At 39.6% G+C, this 18,966-nt stretch overlaps 1 protein-coding gene and 1 pseudogene across 2 annotated transcripts in view; both read left to right on the top strand.

Moving 5' to 3' along the window:
* Positions 1 to 758: 758 nt before the first annotated feature.
* On the top strand, positions 759 to 1,461 carry LOC118842262 (annotated as a pseudogene).
* Positions 1,462 to 14,533: 13,072 nt separating this feature from the next.
* Positions 14,534 to 18,966, top strand: part of LOC118841848 (liver carboxylesterase 1-like) — a 113,298-nt gene continuing 108,865 nt past the window's right edge. The window contains exon 1 of one of the 2 annotated variants that reach the window (XM_036749514.1): positions 14,534 to 14,763. In XM_036749514.1, the coding sequence (XP_036605409.1) occupies positions 14,712 to 14,763 (52 nt within the window). In that variant the 5' untranslated portion in view covers positions 14,534 to 14,711. The remainder of the gene's footprint in view (positions 14,764 to 18,966) is intronic. The other variant, XM_036749513.1, reaches the window with a different exon arrangement.

Here is an 18,966-nt window from a genome sequence, read left to right as displayed (position 1 = left end):
GGCATAACAATTAACACTAAGAAATCCCAGGTGCTCCATCAGCCACCACCACACCATTCATATGTGGAACCATCAGCTACAGCAAATGGAGAAGTTCTGAATGCTGTAAGTAAGTTCATTTCCCTTGGTAGTGTACTTTCCAGGGAGGTACAGATTGATAATGAGACTGATGCATGCATGTCCAAGGCTAGCTCAGTGTTTGGGAGGCTTCAAAGGAGAGTACAGGAGAGAAGAGGTATTAGACTGATTACCAAACTGAAGGTCTACAGAGCTGTTGTGGTTACCTCATTGTTGTATACCTGTGAAACCTGGACAGTCTACTAGTACCATGACAGGAAACTGAATCCCTTCCATTTGAACTGTCTTAGGAAGATTCTGAAGATCACCTGTCAGGATAAGTACCAGACACTGAGGTCCTTTTTGTACTAAACAGCCAAGCATTCAAACTCTACTTTGGACAGTGCAACTCCGATGGGCTGGCCACTTTCGAATGCAAAATGTATGCTTGCGGGGGAGCAGAGGAAGGAAGACAGAAGTGGACGGGGCTCTGGCAGAGTCAAAGCGTTGGTCGCTCGGGCTCCAGAAGCGCTTTGCCGGGGAAACTGGCGGGCGGGCCAGGGTGGGGAGCGGAGGTTACAGCCCGGAGCTCCGTGGTGCGACTCCCGATCAGAGGCTTACGGTCACCCGAGGGTAGGCAGCACGCGAGCCGCGAATGAGCAGTCACAGAGGATCAGGCCCAGCCCGGCGGGCTTCTTGGCATGTACGCCCCAGGAGGCGCAGGGCTTTCTGGTGAGCGCTGGCAGAGAGGCCCAGGGGGCAGCGCCCTGCCCAAGCAGCCAGAGCCTAGGCTGGCCTCGGCGCTGCCGGGAGCCCTCTCCATAACTGCCTTGTGCACCGCGCTGGCTGAGCTGGCCTGGCTGTACATCCATGGGGGCACCTGCTGTTGCCAGAAGCTGGGAGTGGCCGACGTGCTGGGGTATGTGGACCCTGACCTGCTCAAAGATTTCTACATGAATCTCCAGACAGTGCTACTACTCCTTTTGCTTCTTGGGGATCCTGTGTAGCCTCTCTGCCTTTCTAATTGATGTCTTTGGTCTCGAGCACCCCACTCTGAAGATCACCCGCCACTATGCCTTCGCCCACATCCTCACAGTTCTTTAGTGTGCCACAGTGATCGGCTTCTGCTATTGGGCTTCAGAGCTCATCCTGGCTCAGCAGCAGCAACACAAGAAGTACCATGGCTTCCAGGTCTACACCGCCTTTGCTGTCAGCTTCTGTTTGGTTGCAGGAGCAGGAAAGGCCTCCATCCTAACCACTGCTGCCAACCTTCTGAGCCATTATTCCACTGAAGAAGAGGAGCAGGCACTGGAGCTGCTATCAGAGATGGAAGAGAATGAGCCATATCCAACCAAATGTGAGGTCATCAATCAGTTCCAACCACCCCCAGCCTACACACGATAATGTGGCTGGCTGGGGTTCTGTCCAGCACCCTATTTCCCTGACCTCATAGCTTTGTTCCCCCTATAAGCAGAGGAGCTCCCTTCTTATTGCACTTAGTTTTGATGTCGCAAGTGTCTTCACCAACTCCTCTTTGTGAGAGGTACTACATCTAAGACTTTTCTTCTGTCTCTTCTCTTGAAAAAGGAAACTCATTCATTTAAAATCCAGTCCTCTTTCTCTCTCCTCCCCCTCCAACTGCAGGTCTTTTCTACTCACCATAGCCACTACTACTGGGGTGAGCATGCCAGTTTTCTCTCCTTTTGGGTCACATTTTTAGGACTGAGATATTCCTCATGTGGCTCACAACATTTGCCCTTCTTCGATAGAATTGGCAATGTCTGTGCAAAGATAAAACGTGTTCAATAGCCCCTGGGCAAAGGTGAATGCATTCTACAGACTTGCTCATGACGGATACTTTTTTTCCCACCCCACACCTATAACTTTGGGATCAATTGTAACTGTCAACCCACCCAAACCTGTTCTTTGTTTTCATCCGCCCCAATCTATGATGCATACTATGTTGAAAATCTTTGCACTTTAGTCTTTGAGTTTCCTCCTCCTTTTTGGCTGCATTTGGTGAGGAAGGTAAGACACTGGTAGGAAACATAGGGGTCTCTCTCTTTCTCTACCCCTTGGTACAGACGTGGCAATTGTTGAGCAGATAAGAACAGGATCAATGAAGGGACTGATGGGAGCCAAACAAACAAAATAAAACAAAGACAAAACGAGCAAAGGAAAAAAAAAACAACTAGTAACAAATACTCATAATCAAGGAAAGCAAATCCTTTATTGTCCACGTCAAAAAGTGTACATCTCATTCTGCATTTTGACTTCATCACTCCTCTGATAGGAAGTAGTTTGCATGCTTCATCTTTGGTCCTCTCAAATTGTAGTATGTCATTACAATTATCAGAATTATTGTCATTTTCAAAGTTCTTTTCCTTTATACTATTATTTTATGAATTGTTTTCTTGATTCTGCTCACTTCACTCTGGATCAGTTCCTATAGCCCTTTCCCGAAATTGTCCATTTTGAAATTTCTTAATGGTACAGTAATATTAATTATATTCATATTTGCTTAGTCTTTCCCAAATAGAGGGGCCACTCCCTTAGCTTCAAGGTTCTTAGTAGGTGAAAATGCTCCTGTAACTGTTTTTGTATGTATGGGTTGTCTCCTTCTTTCTTTGGTCTCTTTGGGATATATACCTTGTAGTTGTATAGCTGGATAAGAGGGTGTACAGTTTAGTGACCATTTAAACTTAGTTCAAAACTGCTTTCCTTAACATCTAGATCAATTTATATCTTTACCAATAGTGTATTTGTGTTCCTGTTTTCCTACAGCCCCTTCAAATTTGGTCATTTTCAGTTTTTTTTTACTTTTTCTAAATTTGTGTGTGGTGGGGGGAAAGTCATCATTGGTAACCTGATGAATGAAAGGTAGAAACTCAGAGTTTCTTTAATCTTCATTTCTCTGATTATTAAAGATTTGGAGAATTTTTTCAGCTGTCATTGATACCATAGATTTAATTTTAAAGCTTTCTGTTTATATGCTTTTATCATAATCTATTTTTAGAATGGCTTTTATTCTTAAAAATTTGAATTATTTCTTTATGTATCTTGACTATAACACCTTTATCAGAAACACTCATTGCAAAATTTTTTTCTCAGCTATGTTTCCATTCTATTGCTGTTTAACTTTTTTTATCAATGAATTTATTAATCATAAAGGCACCTTTGTCTTTCAGATTATATAAATCTGGCAGGTTACTTGAACAACAGAATCAGAATCCAAAAAAAGAGCTTTTTAGTTTAAAGCATTTAACCATGTTTAATTATTTTAAATTTAATAGAGATGAATGAAAATTTTCATACTTAGGTTAAAAAAAACAGTGTTAAAGATACAAAATTGGTTTGTTTTGTCTGGATAGCAGTTCATTTGAAAAAGATCTGAGGTTGTAGGGCCCTGAAAGGTCAACATAAGTCGAAAATATAATGACAACCAAAACAGCTAACAAAATCTAAGAGGAATAATGACCAGGACTAGTGAAGAAAATGGCTCACTGGTCTCTGTCCTAGTCAAATCATACCTGAAATCAATTAGGTACTGGACACTGCATAATAATAATAAGATATTGATAGGTTAGAAATAATCCAAAGGAGGAGAAATAAGATAGTAAAGAGCATCAGGATCATGCCATATGATGACTGGTAGAAAGAAATGAGGATATGTAAGCTAGAGAGAAGAAGACCAAGCCTCCTATTTGGAAAATAAAGAGTAGATTTACTTTGCTTGGCCAAAAGCAGAACTCAGAACAATGTATGGAAGTTGCAAAGTCGCAAATTTAGATTTGATTTAAGGGAGAATTTCCTAATAATGACAACTAACACAAAAAAAGAAAGCACCACTACAGGAAATAATGAGTTCCATTACCTGGAGGTCTTTGAGAAGACTCTGAGTGGGGGCAGAGGCAAGATGGTGGCTAGAAAGCAGGGACTTACCTAGGGCTCTCCCCTAGGACCCTCCAAACACCTATAAAAATAGCTCTGAACAAATTCTAGAACTGCAGAACTCACGGAATAGTGGAGGGAAGCAGGGCTGCAGCCCAGGACAGCTTGCATGGTCTCTGGGTAGGGTCTATCACACAGAGCTGGGAGCAGAGCAGAGCCCAGCTTGGGGGCACACCTGGATGAACCAGACTCAGGAGCCAGGTGTTAGAGGCCCTAGCACCCTCAGCTGTGGCAGGTACCAGACTTCTCAACCCAGAAACAATAAAGACAACAAGAAGGTTAGAGGGAAAAGCTGTGGGGACAGAGTGAACGGAGTTCACGGTTTGGCCACCACCCCAGAGCAGTGGAGGTGGTGCAGCTACAGAGCTACAGCTGTGGTTACTTCCAGCCCCAGGCCCACCTGGTGGGAGGAATAAAGTGGCAGATCAGAGCAGGAGTGCAGATCCTGTTTAGATGTGAGTCATGGACCTGTTTGGCGGTTTTTGGGGAAGAAGGAGTGCTGTTGTGGCAGAGCTTGCTGTGTAGAAATAGCTCTGAAAACAACAGCACAGCCCCTCAAGCTTGGGACAAAGTACTCTCTACAAGCATTCATACCCCGACAAAAAATTCAAGGGTCAAGTAGTCAAGCAGGCAGCGAAAATGCTCTCAGATTCAGACTCAGACTTTGGAAGCTTTCTTTGGTGACAAAGAAGATGAAAACATACAGGAAGATGAAGTCAACAAAGCCAAAGAGCCTACATCAAAAGCCTCCAAGAAAAACATGAACTGGTCTCAGGCCATGGAAGAACTCAAAAAGGATTTGGAAAAGCAAGTTAGAGAAGGAGAGGAAAAATTGGGAAGAGAAATGAGAGTGATGTGAGAAAACCATGAAAAACAGGTCAATGACTTGCTAAAGGAGACCCCAAAAAAATACTAAAGAAAATAACACCTTAAAAATAGACTAACTCAAACGGCAAAACACCTCCAAAAAGCCAGTGAGGAGAAGAGTGCTTTAAAAGGCAGATTTAGCCAAATGGGAAAGGAGGTCCAAAAGACCACTGAAAAAAATATTACCTTAAAAATTAGATTGGAGCAAGTGGAAGCTAGTGATTTTACGAGAAAACAAGATATGATGAAGCAGAACCAAAGGAATGAAAAAATGGAAGACCATGTGAAATATCTCATTGGAAAAACCACTGACATGGAAAAAGAATCCAGTAGAGATAATTTAAAAATTGTTAGACTACCTGAAAGCCATAATCAATAAAGAGCCTAGATATCATCTTTCAAGAAATTATCAAGGAGGGAGAGCTACCCTGATATTCTAGAGCAAGAGGGTAAAATAGAAATTGAAAAAATCCACAGATTGCCTCCTGAAAAAGGTCCCAAAAAGAAAACTCCTAGGAATATTGTTGCTAAATGCCAGAGCTCCTAGATGGAGGAGAAAATACTGCAAGCAGCCAGAAAGAAACAATTTGAGTATTGTGGAAACACAATCAGGATAATACAAGATCTAGCAACTTCTACTTTAAGAGATCAAAGGACTTGGAATATGATATTCCAGAGATCAAAGGAGCTAGGATTAAAACCAAGAATCACCTACCTAGTAAAACTGAGTATAATGCTCCAATACAAAATATGGATTTTTAATAAAATACAGGACTTTCAAGCTTTCTCAATGAAAAGATCAGAGCTGAATAGAAAATTTGACTTTCAAACACAAAAATCAAGAGAAGCATTGAAAGGATAAACAAGACAGAGAAATCATAAGGGACTTACTAAAGTCGAACTGTTTTGTTTACATTCCTACATGGAAAGATCATGCATATAATTCATAAGACCTCAGTATTAGGGTGTCTGAAGGAATATGTGTATATACACATATATATGAATATATATATACATATATATATATATTCATATTTGTATATATGCGTGTGTGTGCGTCTTTGTGTGTGTGTCTGTCTCTATACATATATATATATGTATATATATATATATATACATATATATACATATATATATATATATGAAGAGAGAGAGAGAGAGGGCACAGGGTGAGTTGAATATGAAGGGATGATATCTAAAAACTAAAATTAAATTAAGGGATGAGAGAGGAATATATTGAGAGAGCAAAAAAGAGAAAGATAGAATGGGATCAATTATCTTACATAAAAGTGGCCAGAAAAAGCAGTTCTGTTGGAAGTGAAGAGGTGGCAGGTGAGGGGGAATCAGTGAATCTTGCTCTCATAGGATTTGACCTGAGGAGCGAATAACACACACACTCAACTGGGTATCTTACCCAACAAGAAAGAAGGAGTGAAATAAAAAGGGGGTACAATAAAAAGCAGGGCTGATAGGGGGAGCAGGTAATCAAAAGCAAACACTTTTGAAAAGGGACAGGGTCAAGGGAGAAAATTGAATAAAGGGGGATTGGATAGGAAGGAGCAAAATATAATTAGTCTTTCACGACATGAGTATTGTGGCAGGGTTTTGCTTAATGATATGTGGCCTATGTTGAATTGCTTGCCTTCTTAGGGAGGTTGGGTGGGGAGGGAAAAGGGGAATGAGTTTGGAATTCAAAATTTTAAAAGCTGATGTTCAAAAAAGTGTTTTTGCATGAAACTAGGAAACAAGATATACAGGCAATGGGGCATAGGATTCTATCTTGTCCTAGAAGAAAGTAAGAGAAAAGGGGGTGGGTGAAGTGGGGTGACAGAAGGAAGGGCTGACGGTGGAATGGGGCAATCAGAATATATGCCATCTTGGAGTGGGGGGAGGGTAGAAATGGGGAGAAAATTTGTAATTCAAACTCTTGTGAAAATCAATGCTGAAAACTAAAAATATTAAATTAAAAATAAGAGAAGACTGACTTATCACTTGTTTGGAATACTGTTATCAGTATTCATATGCATGCTGGGGCGAATTAGATGACTTGTGGGGTCATTTTCAACTCTGTTATTCTGTCATTCAGGACCTCTTAGCTACACATTTTATGACTCTAAGTAGTAAGAAGAGAAAAAAGAATGACCCACAGTTTTACAAGAACTCTGGTCAAAGAATGTAGCTCTTCCTCTCATGTTTGTGGAGCATAGCAAAAATAATGATTATAAAACACAATAATAAATAAGATAATGAATTATCAACTGAGCTCTAGACTTTAATCTATAGGAGGTGGTTCAAAACTCTGAGTAATGTTCAACAATTAAATATCTTAGGGTAGAGTAGGAAAGAAGAGACTTAGGAAATGGTCAATGAGGTATTTCTGTTAGGGAAATTAAGTACAGTGCTTAGTACTTTTTTTGCCCTAGACAATCCTCAAATGCCAGCCTTTCACATTCAAAGGATTAAACATATTTCTAGTTAAGATGAAGAAAATGAGGCCAAGGTTAATTGACCTGCCAAGTACAACCGAACTAGCAAGTGACTGAGACTGGATTTTACCTGCAGCTTTCCTGACAGTTGGTCCAACACATTATTTCTTTAACTGCTGTGGTATCTTGTAAGTGCAAAATAATTATGAGCTATTCATATTCCATATTTTTGGATTTGAAGACCTTTCTATTGATTGCTTACAGAAATTGTGGTGTCTTTTGAGTTTGAAGCATTCTTTGTTTGCTTTTCCTGAAATCAATATGCGGATTTTTTCTTTTTTTTATTTTTAATTTTTTTTAATTCAATATATTTAGTTTTCAGCGTTGATTTTCACAAGAATTTGAATTACAAATTTTCTCCCCATTTCTACCTTCCCCCCCACTCCAAGATGGCATATATTCTGGTTCCTCTGTTCCCCAGTCAGCCCTTCCTTTTGTCACCCCACTCACCTCCCATCCCCTTTTCCCTTCCTTTCTTGTAAGGCAAGATAAATTTCTATGCCCCATTGCCTGTGTATCTTATTTTCTAGTTGCACGCACAAACTTTTTTTTTTGTTTCTGAACATCTATTTTTAAAACTTTGAGTTCGAAATTCTCTCCCCTCTTCTCTTCCCACTGACCTTCCCTAACAAGTCAAGCAATTCAACATAGGCCACATTCATATCATTATGTGTAACCCTTCTACAATACTCATGTTGTGAAAAACTAACTATATTTTGCTCCTTTCTAACCTATCCCTCTTTACTGAATTTTCTTCCTTGATCCTGTCCCCTTTTGAAAGTGTTTGTTTTTGGTTACCTCCACCCCCATCTGCCCTCCCTTCTATCATCCCTCCTTTTTTATATACACATACATATATACACATACATATATACATATATATACATACATAAACATATATATATATGCATATTCCCTTCAGATACCCTAATACTGAGATCTCATGAATAATACACATCATCTTTCCATGTAGGAATGTAAACAAAACAGTTCAACTTTAATAAGTCCCTTGCAATTTCTGTTCTTGTTCTTTTTCTTAATTACCTTTTCATGATTCTCTTGATTCTTGTGTTTGAAAGTCAAATTTTCTATTCAGCTCTGGTCTTTTTACTGAGAAAGCTTGATAGTCCTTTATTTTGTTAAAAATCCATATTTTGCCTAGGAGCATGATACTCAGTATTGCTGGGTAGGTGATTCTTGGTTGTAATCCTAGCTCCATTGACCTCCGGAATATCGTATCCCAAGCCCTTCAATCTCTTAATGTAGAAGCTGCTAGATCTTGGGTATTCTGATTGGGTTTCCACAATACTCATATTGTTTCTTTCTGGCTGCTTGCAGTATTTTCTCCTTGGTCAGGGAACTCTGCAATTTGGTGACAATATTCCTAGGAGATTTCTTTTTGGGATCTATTTGAGGAGGCGATTGGTAGATTCTTTCAATTTCTATTTTGCCCTGTGGCTCTAAAACATCAGGGTAGTTCTCCTTGATAATTTCTTGAAAGATGATATCTAGGCTCTTTTTTTGATCATGGCTTTCAGGTAGTCCAATAATTTTTAAGTTATCTCTCCTGGATCTGCTTTCCAGGTCAGTGGTTTTTCCAATGAGATAGTTCACATAGTCTTCCATTTTTTCATTCCTTTCATTTTGTTTTATCATATCTTGATTTCTCATAAAGTCACTAGCTTCCACTTGCTCCAATCACATTTTTTGTGGGTTTCTTTTTCTTTTATTCCAATTTAAATTTATTTATTTAACATATTTGGTTTTCAGCATTGATTTTCATAACAGTTTGAATTACAAATTTTCTCCCCATTTCTACCCTCCCCCCCACTCCAAGATGGCATATATTCTGGTTGCCTTGTTCCCCAGTCAGCCCTCCCCTCTATCACCCCCCTCCCCTCTCATCCCCTTTTCCCTTCCTTTCTTGTAGGGCAACATAAATTTCTACACCCCATTGCCTGTGTATCTTATTTTTTAGTTGCATGCAAAAATTTTTTTTGGTTTTTTTGAACATCTGTTTTTAAAACTTTGGGTTCCAAATTCTCTCCCCTCTTCCTTTCCCACACACCCTCCCTAAGAAGTTGAGCAATTCAACCTAGACCACACGTGTATCATTATGTATAACCCTTCCACAATACTCATGTTGTGAAAGACTACCTACATTTTGCTCCTTCCCAACCCATCCTGCTTTATTGAATTTTCTCCCTTGACCCTGTCCCCTTTCCAAAGTGTTTATTTTGTTTACCTCCACCCCCATCTGCCCTCCCCTCCATCATCCCCCCCTTTTATTTTTTTTTATCTTCCTCCCTCTTCTTTCCTGTGGGGTAAGATACCCAACTGAGTATGTATGGTATTCCCTCAACAGGCCAAATCTGATGAGAGCAAGGTCCACTCATTCCCCCCTCACCTGCCCTCTCCCCTCCTCCCACAGAACTGCTTCCTCTTGCCACCTTTATGCAAGATAATCACACCATTCTATATCTCCCTATCTCCCTCTCTCAATATGTTCCTCTCTCATCCCTTAATTTCATTTTATTTCTTTTAGATATCTTCTCTTCATCTTCAACTCACCCTGTGTCTGCTCTCTCTCTTTTACATACATATATATATATATACACACACATATATATATATATACATACATACACATACATACATATACACATAGATATAGACATACATACAAATTCACTTATATATATAAACATATATATATATATATATATATATATATATATATATGCATATTCCCTTCAGCTACTCTAATACTGAAGTCTCATGAATCATACACATCATCTTTCCATGTAGGAATGTAAACAAAACAGTTCAACTTTAGTAAGTCCCTTGCAATTTCTGTTTCTTGATTACCTTTTCATACTTCTCTGGATTCTTGTGTCTTAAAGACAAATTTTCTATTCAGTTCTGGTCTTTTCACTGAGAAACCTTGAAAGTCCTCTATTTTACTGAAAGTCCATATTTTGCCTTGGAACATGATACTCAGTTTTGCTGGGTAGGTGATTCTAGGTTTTAATCCTAGCTCCATTGACCTCCAGAACATCGCATTCCAAGCCCTTCGATCTCTTAATGTAGAAGCTGCCAGATCTTGGGTTATTCTGATTGTGTTTCCACAATACTCAAATTGTTTCTTTCTGGCTGCTTGCAGTATTTTCTCCTTGATCTGGGAGCTCTGGAATTTGGCGACAATATTCCTAGAAGATTTCTTTTTGAGATCTATTTGAGGAGGTGATTGATGAATTCTTTCAATTTCTATTTTGCCCTGTGGCTCTAGAATATCAGGGCAGTTCTCCTTGATAATTTCTTGAAAGATGGTATCTAGGCTCTTTTTTTGATCATGGCTTTCAGGTAGTCCAATAATTTTTAAATTATCTCTCCTGGATCTATTTTCCAGGTCAGTGGTTTTTCCAAAGAGATATTTCACATTGTTTTCCATTTTTTCATTCCTTTGTTTCTGTTTTATAATATCCTGATTTCTCATAAAGTCACTAGCTTTCACTTGCTCCAATCTAATTTTTAAAGTAGTATTTTCTTCAGTGATCTTTTGGACCTCCTTTTCCCTTTGGCTAATTCTGCCTTTCAAGGCATTCTTCTCCTCATTGGCTTTTCGGAGCTCTTTTGCCATTTGACTTAGTCTATTTTTTTTTAATTTAAATTTATTTATTTGACATATTTAGTTTTCAGCATTGATTTTCACAATAGTTTGAATTACAAATTTTCTCCCCATTTCTACCCTCCCCCCCCACTCCAAGATGGCGTATATTCTGGTTGCCCTGTTCCCCAGTCAGCCCTCCCCTCTATCACCCCCCTCCCCTCTCATCTCCTTTTCCCTTCCTTTCTTGTAGAGCAAGATAAATTTCTACGCCCCACAGGAAAGAAGAGGGAGGAAGAAAAAAAAAATAAAAGGGGGGGATGATGGAGGGGAGGGCAGATGGGGGTGAAGGTAAACAAAAACAAACACTTTGGAAAGGGGCCAGGGTCAAGGGAGAAAATTCAATAAAGCGGGATGGGTTGGGAAGGAGCAAAATGTAGTTAGTCTTTCACAACATGAGTATTATGGAAGGGTTATACATAATGATACACATGTGGCCTAGGTTGAATTGCTCAACTTAGTCTATTTTTTAAGGTGTTGTTTTCTTCAGTGTATTTTTCAGTATTTTTTGGGTCTCCTTTAGCAAGTCATTGACTTGTTTTTCATGGTTTTCTTGCATCCTTCTCATTTCTCTTCCCAATTTTTCCTCTACTTCTCTAACTTGCTTTTCCAAATGCTTTTTGAACTCTTCCATGGCCTGGGACCAGTTCATGTTTTTCTTGGAGGCTTTTGTTGTGGGCCCTATGACTTTGTTGTGTTCTTTAGGCTGTATGTTTTGGTCTTCTTTGTCACCAAAGAAGGAATCCAAAGTCTAAGACTGAATCTGGGTATGCTTTCGCTGCCTGGCCATATTCCCAACCAACTAACTTGACCATTGAGTTTTTCAGTGGGGTATGACTGCTTGTAGACTAACGAGTTCAATGTTCCACATTTGGGGGGGGAGGTGCCAGCTCTGTCACACCAGCACTACTCCTTCCCCAAGAACCCCCAGCCCAGGCTGGGCTTAGATCTTCAACAGGCTGTGCACTTCTGCTCTGATCCTCCACTTAATTCCTCCCAGCAGGTGGGCCTGGGGCGAGAGGCAGCAGCAACTGTAGCTGCCCCACCTCCGCTGCCCCCGGGGCTGGAAGCCGAACCACGAACTCCTTCCACTCCCGCAGCTTTTCCCACTACCCTTCTCTGCAGTCTTTGGTGTTTGTGGGTGGAGGGGTGTGGTAACTGCCGCAGCTCACTTATTCAGGGTGCTAGGGACCCCATCCGCCCGACTCCAAGTTTGGTTGTTCCACGCTGCTCAGGCTGGGCTCTGCTCCACTCCATTCCCAGCTCCCAGCTCCCAGCTCCCAGCTCCATGTGGAATAGACCTCACCCAGAGACCATCCAGGCTATCGTGGGCTGGAGCCCTGCTACCCTCTGCTGTTCTGTGGGTTCTGCCGTTCTAGAATTGATTCAGAGCCATTTTTTATAGGTTTTTGGAGGGACTCGGTACCGAGCTCACTCTAGTCCCTGCTTACCAGCCACCATCTTGGCCTCCAATCACCTTTTTAAGGTAGTTTTTTATTCAGTGGTCTATTGGACCTCCTTTTCCATTTGGACAATTGTGCCTTTCAATGCATTCTTCTCCTCTATGGCTTCTTGGATCTCTTTTGCCATTTGACTTAGTCTATTTTTTAAGGCGTTGTTTTCTTCAGTATATTTTTCAGTATTTTTTGGGTCTCCTTTAGCAAGTCATTGACTTGTTTCTCATGGTTTTCTCGCATCCTTCTCATTTCTCTTCCCAATTTTTCCTCTACTTCTCTAACTTGCTTTGCCAAATCCTTTTTGAGCTCTTCCATGGCCTGAGACCAGTTCATGTTTTTCTTGGAGGCTTTTGTTGTAGGCTCTTTGACTTTGTTGACTTCTTCTGGCTGTATGTTTTGGTCTTCTTTGTCACCAAAGAAAGCTTCCAAAGTCTGAGACTGAATCTGGGTGTGTTTTCGCTGCCTGGCCATGTTCCCAGACAACTAACTTGACCCTTCAGTTTTTCAGTGGGGTATAACTGCTTGTAGAGTTAAGACAACCATGTTCCAAGCTTGGGAGGATGCGCCAGCTCTGCCACACCAGCAATCCTCCTTCCCCAAGAACCCCCACCCGGACTGGACTTAGATCTTCAGCAGGCTCTTCACTCCTTCTCTGATCCGCCACTTAATTCCTGCCAGCAGGTGTGCCTGGGGCCAGAAGCAACTGCAACTCTAGTTCTGTAGCTGCCCCACGTCCACTGCCCCCAGGGGGTGGCCGAACCCCAAACTCCTTCCACTCCCGCAGCTTTTCCCACTAACCTTCTCTGTTTTCTTTGGTTTTTGTGGGTTGAGAAGTCTCGTAATTGCTGCAGCTCACTGATTCAGGGCGCTGGGGCACGCTCTGCCCGACTCCTGGTCTGGTTGGTCCATGCCGCCCACGTTGGGCTCTACTTCCACTCTGCTCCCCTCTGCTCCCTGCTCTGTGCAGGATAGACCTCACCCAGAGACCATCGAGGCTGTCCTGGACTGGAGCCCTGCGTCCTTCTCCTATTTTGTGGGTTCTGCTGTTCTAGAATTGGTTCAGAGCCGTTTTTATAGGTTTTTTTCATGGATTTTTTTCAATTGGTCCTTTGTCTTCTGTGTTCAGTTCTATAAAATTTCTTGTATTATCTTTCTTCATTATGGTTTTCAGTTTTTTTACCCAACCTGCTTTCAAAATCCCCATGTTTTACGTATATGGAGATTATGTGTTCTTACAACATTATTGTTTTTTGCTTCTCTTCTTCCATGGCTTTCTTCACTTTTGTATATTTACATTATCAATAAGTTGTTTTCTGTTTTGTTTATTTCTTGAGGTTTGCTTTTCTAAAAATAAAACACATATTTATTCTTTTTGGTATTCTTTTCTTTTTAAGTTTTTAGTTATAAATTTTCTTCCTTCCATTACTATCCCAAACACTGAGAAGGCAAGCAAAATGACGATTATACGTGTAAAATCATGTAAAATATCTTTAAATATTAAACATATAACAAAAAGGCAAAAAATGAAGAGAGAAAATTATACTTCAATTTGCACTCAAAGTTCAGTAGTTCTCTCTTGTTCTAAATAGCATTTTTTTTCATCATGGGCTCTTTGGAGCAGTCTTGGATCATTTCATTCATCAGAGTAGCCAGATCTTTTAAGTTGATCATCATTGAAACATTGCTGTTATTGCACAGAAAAATGTCCCACTCCTCACTTCACTTTTCATTGAGTTCATATAACATAAAGTCATGCAGACAGGAAGTGTACATGGGCATGGGAATCAGCCCTAGACTTCTCCTAGCTTACTGTCTTTCCTCCAGACCCTGCTGACTCTCATGCTGAGCCACAGAGAAAGATCAAAAATCCAGACTAGTTTTCAGGGTTATAGTGCATAGTTATATAACCCTGACCTTGTGTACTGATGTGGGTGTTGAGACTGTAATCTGAGTGTTTTTGGGATAAAAGCCACACAAATGAAGAAGAGAAGTTATTTGTGGGTAGAGTTTCAACCAACCAACCCTGGCTCTCACCAAGATCTTTGGAAAAAAAAAGTAAATAATTTTTTACTAATTTGGCTTTTGCCCCATTTGGGCTATAGATCTGTCAGTCAGCCAGCCAGCCAGTTAGTCAGCTAGGCCCTGTGCAGCTCACAGCACAGGGAGCCCGGCAGGACAACTCAGATACCTGTATCAAGCAGTTGGAAACACAGTGCTCCCAACGAGATGTGGCTACTTTTCCTGGTCCTCTGCTCTCTTGCTGCTATTTCTGTGCAGGGTAAGGGTTCCTTTATTTTGTTTTTCTTTTCTTTTAATTTCCAACCAAGAACAATTATAAAACTAAGAAAGATGTAGTGTTATCTTTGTAGAAAACTGAGGACTAGGCTTGGGGTTTTTAAATTTTATGTCTTTGGGGTTTGTTTTGTTTTTCCTGATACAGCTTGAAACTTGCCATTAGATAACTTTCTACTAGAAGAGATTTTATTAAGGTAGTAGTTGTTTGAGAAAGCTGACACTGTGGGCCACCTCTTTCTAGGCTCATTAGTGTCCTACTTAAGGAAGTCAAGGTACTGTTTCTGTCTTGAGATAAGCCAGAATAAGTATCTGAGAAAGTGAGCCTCTTAAAAACAAACCAGTCCCTACTTTAAAATAAAATTAATGGAATCTCAATCACAGAAGCAGTGGGAAATAGGCAACTCACTAATGGCAGAGAAAAGAGAAAAGAAAAAATACTTTCTAAACTAGCTAGAAAATTTACATATTAGTATTTCGTTCATTTGTCTAAATCATTTGGATACTCCAAATCAGAGAATACTGAAATTTGCTAGGGATTGTAGAGATCATCTAGGTCAACCTTGTCATCCCATGAATGAAACTGAGCCCAAAAAAGGGGAAATGATTTGTTCAAGATCATCAGATGGCAGAATCAATAAAAGACACAGTTAAGTGTCTGGTCCAGTATAACTTTACATTGTTATTCTAGAGATTTTGTTGAAAAGTTATACCTTTCTCATAAGCAAAACTACCTGTCTGTGCTAAAGCTGAAGGTTGAAATGGTCTTGATCAGTATGGCAAATAAAGGTAGAGTCAGAGGGTCATTAAGGTGCCCAAGGGTGAGGACTCTGCTCACAGCAAATAATGGGTTTCAATAGGTAGGAAAGATGAGAGGCATGAAGGAGAAGAGTGAGCTATATATAAGTGGTGAAGAGATTCCTCCTGCTGATTGATAAGCTCTAGATCATATGCAAAAACATTTTCTGGGGAGTGATCAGAGTTCAGAGTTGGAGGTGGGAGTAGGTAGTTAGGAACAGGCTTAAAAATACAAAAGAGGTAAAAACTTTCATGCTAGATTAGGAATGTAAATGAGATGGCAAACCCATACCTTATGTAGATTCAAAATAAGTTTGCACTTGATTTATCTAGATCTTGTAATTTTCCATTATGTGGATATATTAAGTATCACTTGGATGATTCAGTTCCCTTTGTATATTTGTTCACATGGAGTTGGCTATCATAGAGGGAACACCTAGGTGTTCAGGTCCCTGCTAGACTGTAGTTCAAAAGAACCATTGATCTCTCTCTGATACTGTGAGAAAGAAAATATGTGTAGTAAGTGATTATGAAAGAAAGAAGTTGGATTAGAACAGTTGGTCTAGAGAACCCAAGAGTATGTATAGATTTAAGAGGTCTATGAACCTCAATACAAAAACAATTACATCTTTATTTCAATATAATTGCTTTCCTTTGTAATTCTATGTATTTTAATTTACCTATTTAAAAACATTATTCTTAACAGAGGTCCATAGGTTCACCAGATTATGTAAGAGGTTCATGACATCAAAAGGTTAACCCCTGAACTAGATCATTAGATAATAATAATAAATATGACTAATGACTAGATAATGAACATGATCTCTTACTGCTCTAACTGTGAGTGAGCCTATCAGGTCCTCAAGGAGTAAACTAAAATAACTAATATTGAAGGGAATTATTCAGTTTTGGCTGGAAGGAGATTGATTGTGAGAAAATCTTCTGACCAAGACAAGAAATCTCTTAAATTTGGTAAGATGAAGAGAAGCAAGTCAAAACACTAGGGTGTTCATTTTATGCCCATATTAGTCTCTAGTTCAGAGCATCTTCCTTTGTAAAAAGAAAATGATAAGGTTAGATAATTTCTTCAGTCCCTTCCAGCTATAAACTCTATAATTCTGTGATTTATGTTTATTAAGTTAGAACCAAGGGAAATCATGGAAATGTGTTGAGATTTTACTTGTAGATGAGTGGACAGAATGCCAAACATAATTAAAAATAATTTTATAAAGCTCCCATGAGCTAATATATGGTCAGGTTGTTTTTAATGCTGCACACAGGTAAATATGAATATTCATTTCTGTTCCTATTCAATAGCTATCAGAGATCTATCATACCTAGTACTTCTAAAATTACATTTAGGGCCTTATTTCCTGTTGTTCTTAGATTTGTCTAAGCCTAAGAGAATACCTTTGAGATCCTCAATCATTGTGGATTTAAAGTTTTGTTTTCCTACAAATTGATTAATTTTCCTTTTAAATATTTTTAGATGCTATGCTATTTGATGCACAGGTATTGAGTAATTTATTATCTATGGTACTTTTAGGCATAATGTGATTTCCCTATTTATTTCTTTTAATCAACTCTATTTTTACTATTGTCTGAGATCATACCTCTGATCTTTTGAGTGTACTAGAAGCATGGTAGATTTTTTTCTAGACCCTTATATTAATATTCCATCATAATTTTTGTTTTAAGTGTTTCTTGTAAACACAAGTATTTTTGGATGTACTCAGTATTTAGGAATTGTGTTTTCTAATCCACTTTACTAACCTCCTCTATTTTGTGGCTAAATTTGTCTCATTCACATAGAGTCATACTTGTTAATTGTTCATTTTCTTTTCTCTTTTCCTTCTATATTTTTCCCTTATTTCACCCTTCTATCTTCTTCACGAGACTTTTCATCAATCAAGAAAGCATTTTGAGAGAGATATGCTCAATACTGGTGATGTATATTTTATGGATTGTACTTCCAGTGCACTACTACTGGTATCTTCCCCCATCTATGCCTCGGTCAAACTTTTTTTTTCTTCTCCTAAAATTTTATTTTATTACACAGCATATGTGTTTTAACAAGGCAATACTTTAAAAATACAAATGGCATTGCTTTAAATCCTATGTACTTAAATTGCTTTTTTCTTATATTTAATTTATTTAATATATTTAGTTTTCAGCATTGATTTTCACAAGAGTTTGAATTACAAATTTTCTCCCCATTTCTACCCTCCCACCCACTGCAAGATGGCATATATTCTGGTTGCCCCATTCCCCAGTCAGCCCTCCCATCTGTCACCCCACTCCCCTCCCATCCTCCTTTCCCTTCTTCTCTGGTAGGGCAAGATAAATTTCTATGCCCCATTGCCTGTGTATCTTATTTTCTAGTTGCATGCAAAAACATCTTTTATTGTTGTTTTTGAACATCTGTTTTTAAAAGTTTGAGTTCCAAATTCTCTCCCCCCTTCCCTCCCCACCCACCCTCCCTAACAAGGCAAGCAATTCAAAATAGGCCTCATGAGTATCATTATGTAAAACCCTTCCACAATACTCATGTTGTGAAAGGTTAACATGTTTTGCTCCTTCCTAATCTATCCCCCTTTATTGAATTTTGTCCCTTGACCCTGTACCTTTTAGAAAGTGTTCGTTTTTGATTACTTTCTCCCCCATCTGTCCTCCCTTCTATCATCCCCCCTTTTTTATCTTCTTCCTCCTTCTTTCCTGTGGGGTAAGATATCCAATTGAGTGTGTATGGTATTCCCTCCTCAGGTCAAATCGGATGAGAGCAAGATTCACTCCTTCACTTTCACCTGCCTCCTCTTCCCTTCCAACAGAACTGCTTTTTCTTGCCACTTTTATGTAAGATAATTTACCCCATTCTATCTCTCCCTTTCTCCCTCTCTCAATATATTCCTCTCTTATCCCTTAATTTGATTTTATTTTTTAGATATCATCCCTTCATATTCAACTTACCCTGTGCCCTCTGTCTATACATATATATACATACCTACACATGTACATACATAGACACACACATATGTATACATATATGCATACACATACATATGCATATTCCTTTCAGCTACTATGATACTGAGGTCTCATGTATCATACATAGGAGTTTTCTTTTTGGGAGGTGATCTTTTGAGGAAGTGATCTGTAGATTCTTTCAATTTCTATTTTCCTCTCTGGCTCTAGAAGTAACTGCAGCTGTAGTTCTGTAGCTGCACCACTCCCGCTGCTCCTGGGGTGGTGGCCGAACCCCAAACTCTGTCTCCCACAGCTTTTCCCACTAACTTTCTCTGTTATCTTCAGTGTTTGTGGGTTGAGAAGTCTGGCAACTGCCACAGCTCACTGATTCAGGGTTCTAGGGCCTGTTCCACCTGGCTCCTGGTCT

Source organism: Trichosurus vulpecula, chromosome 3 (assembly GCF_011100635.1).
Source record: "Trichosurus vulpecula isolate mTriVul1 chromosome 3, mTriVul1.pri, whole genome shotgun sequence".
Taxonomy (NCBI): Eukaryota; Metazoa; Chordata; class Mammalia; order Diprotodontia; family Phalangeridae; genus Trichosurus; species Trichosurus vulpecula.
The sequence above is the reverse complement of the archived record's forward strand: the minus strand, read 5'-3'. Positions and strand labels throughout refer to the sequence as shown.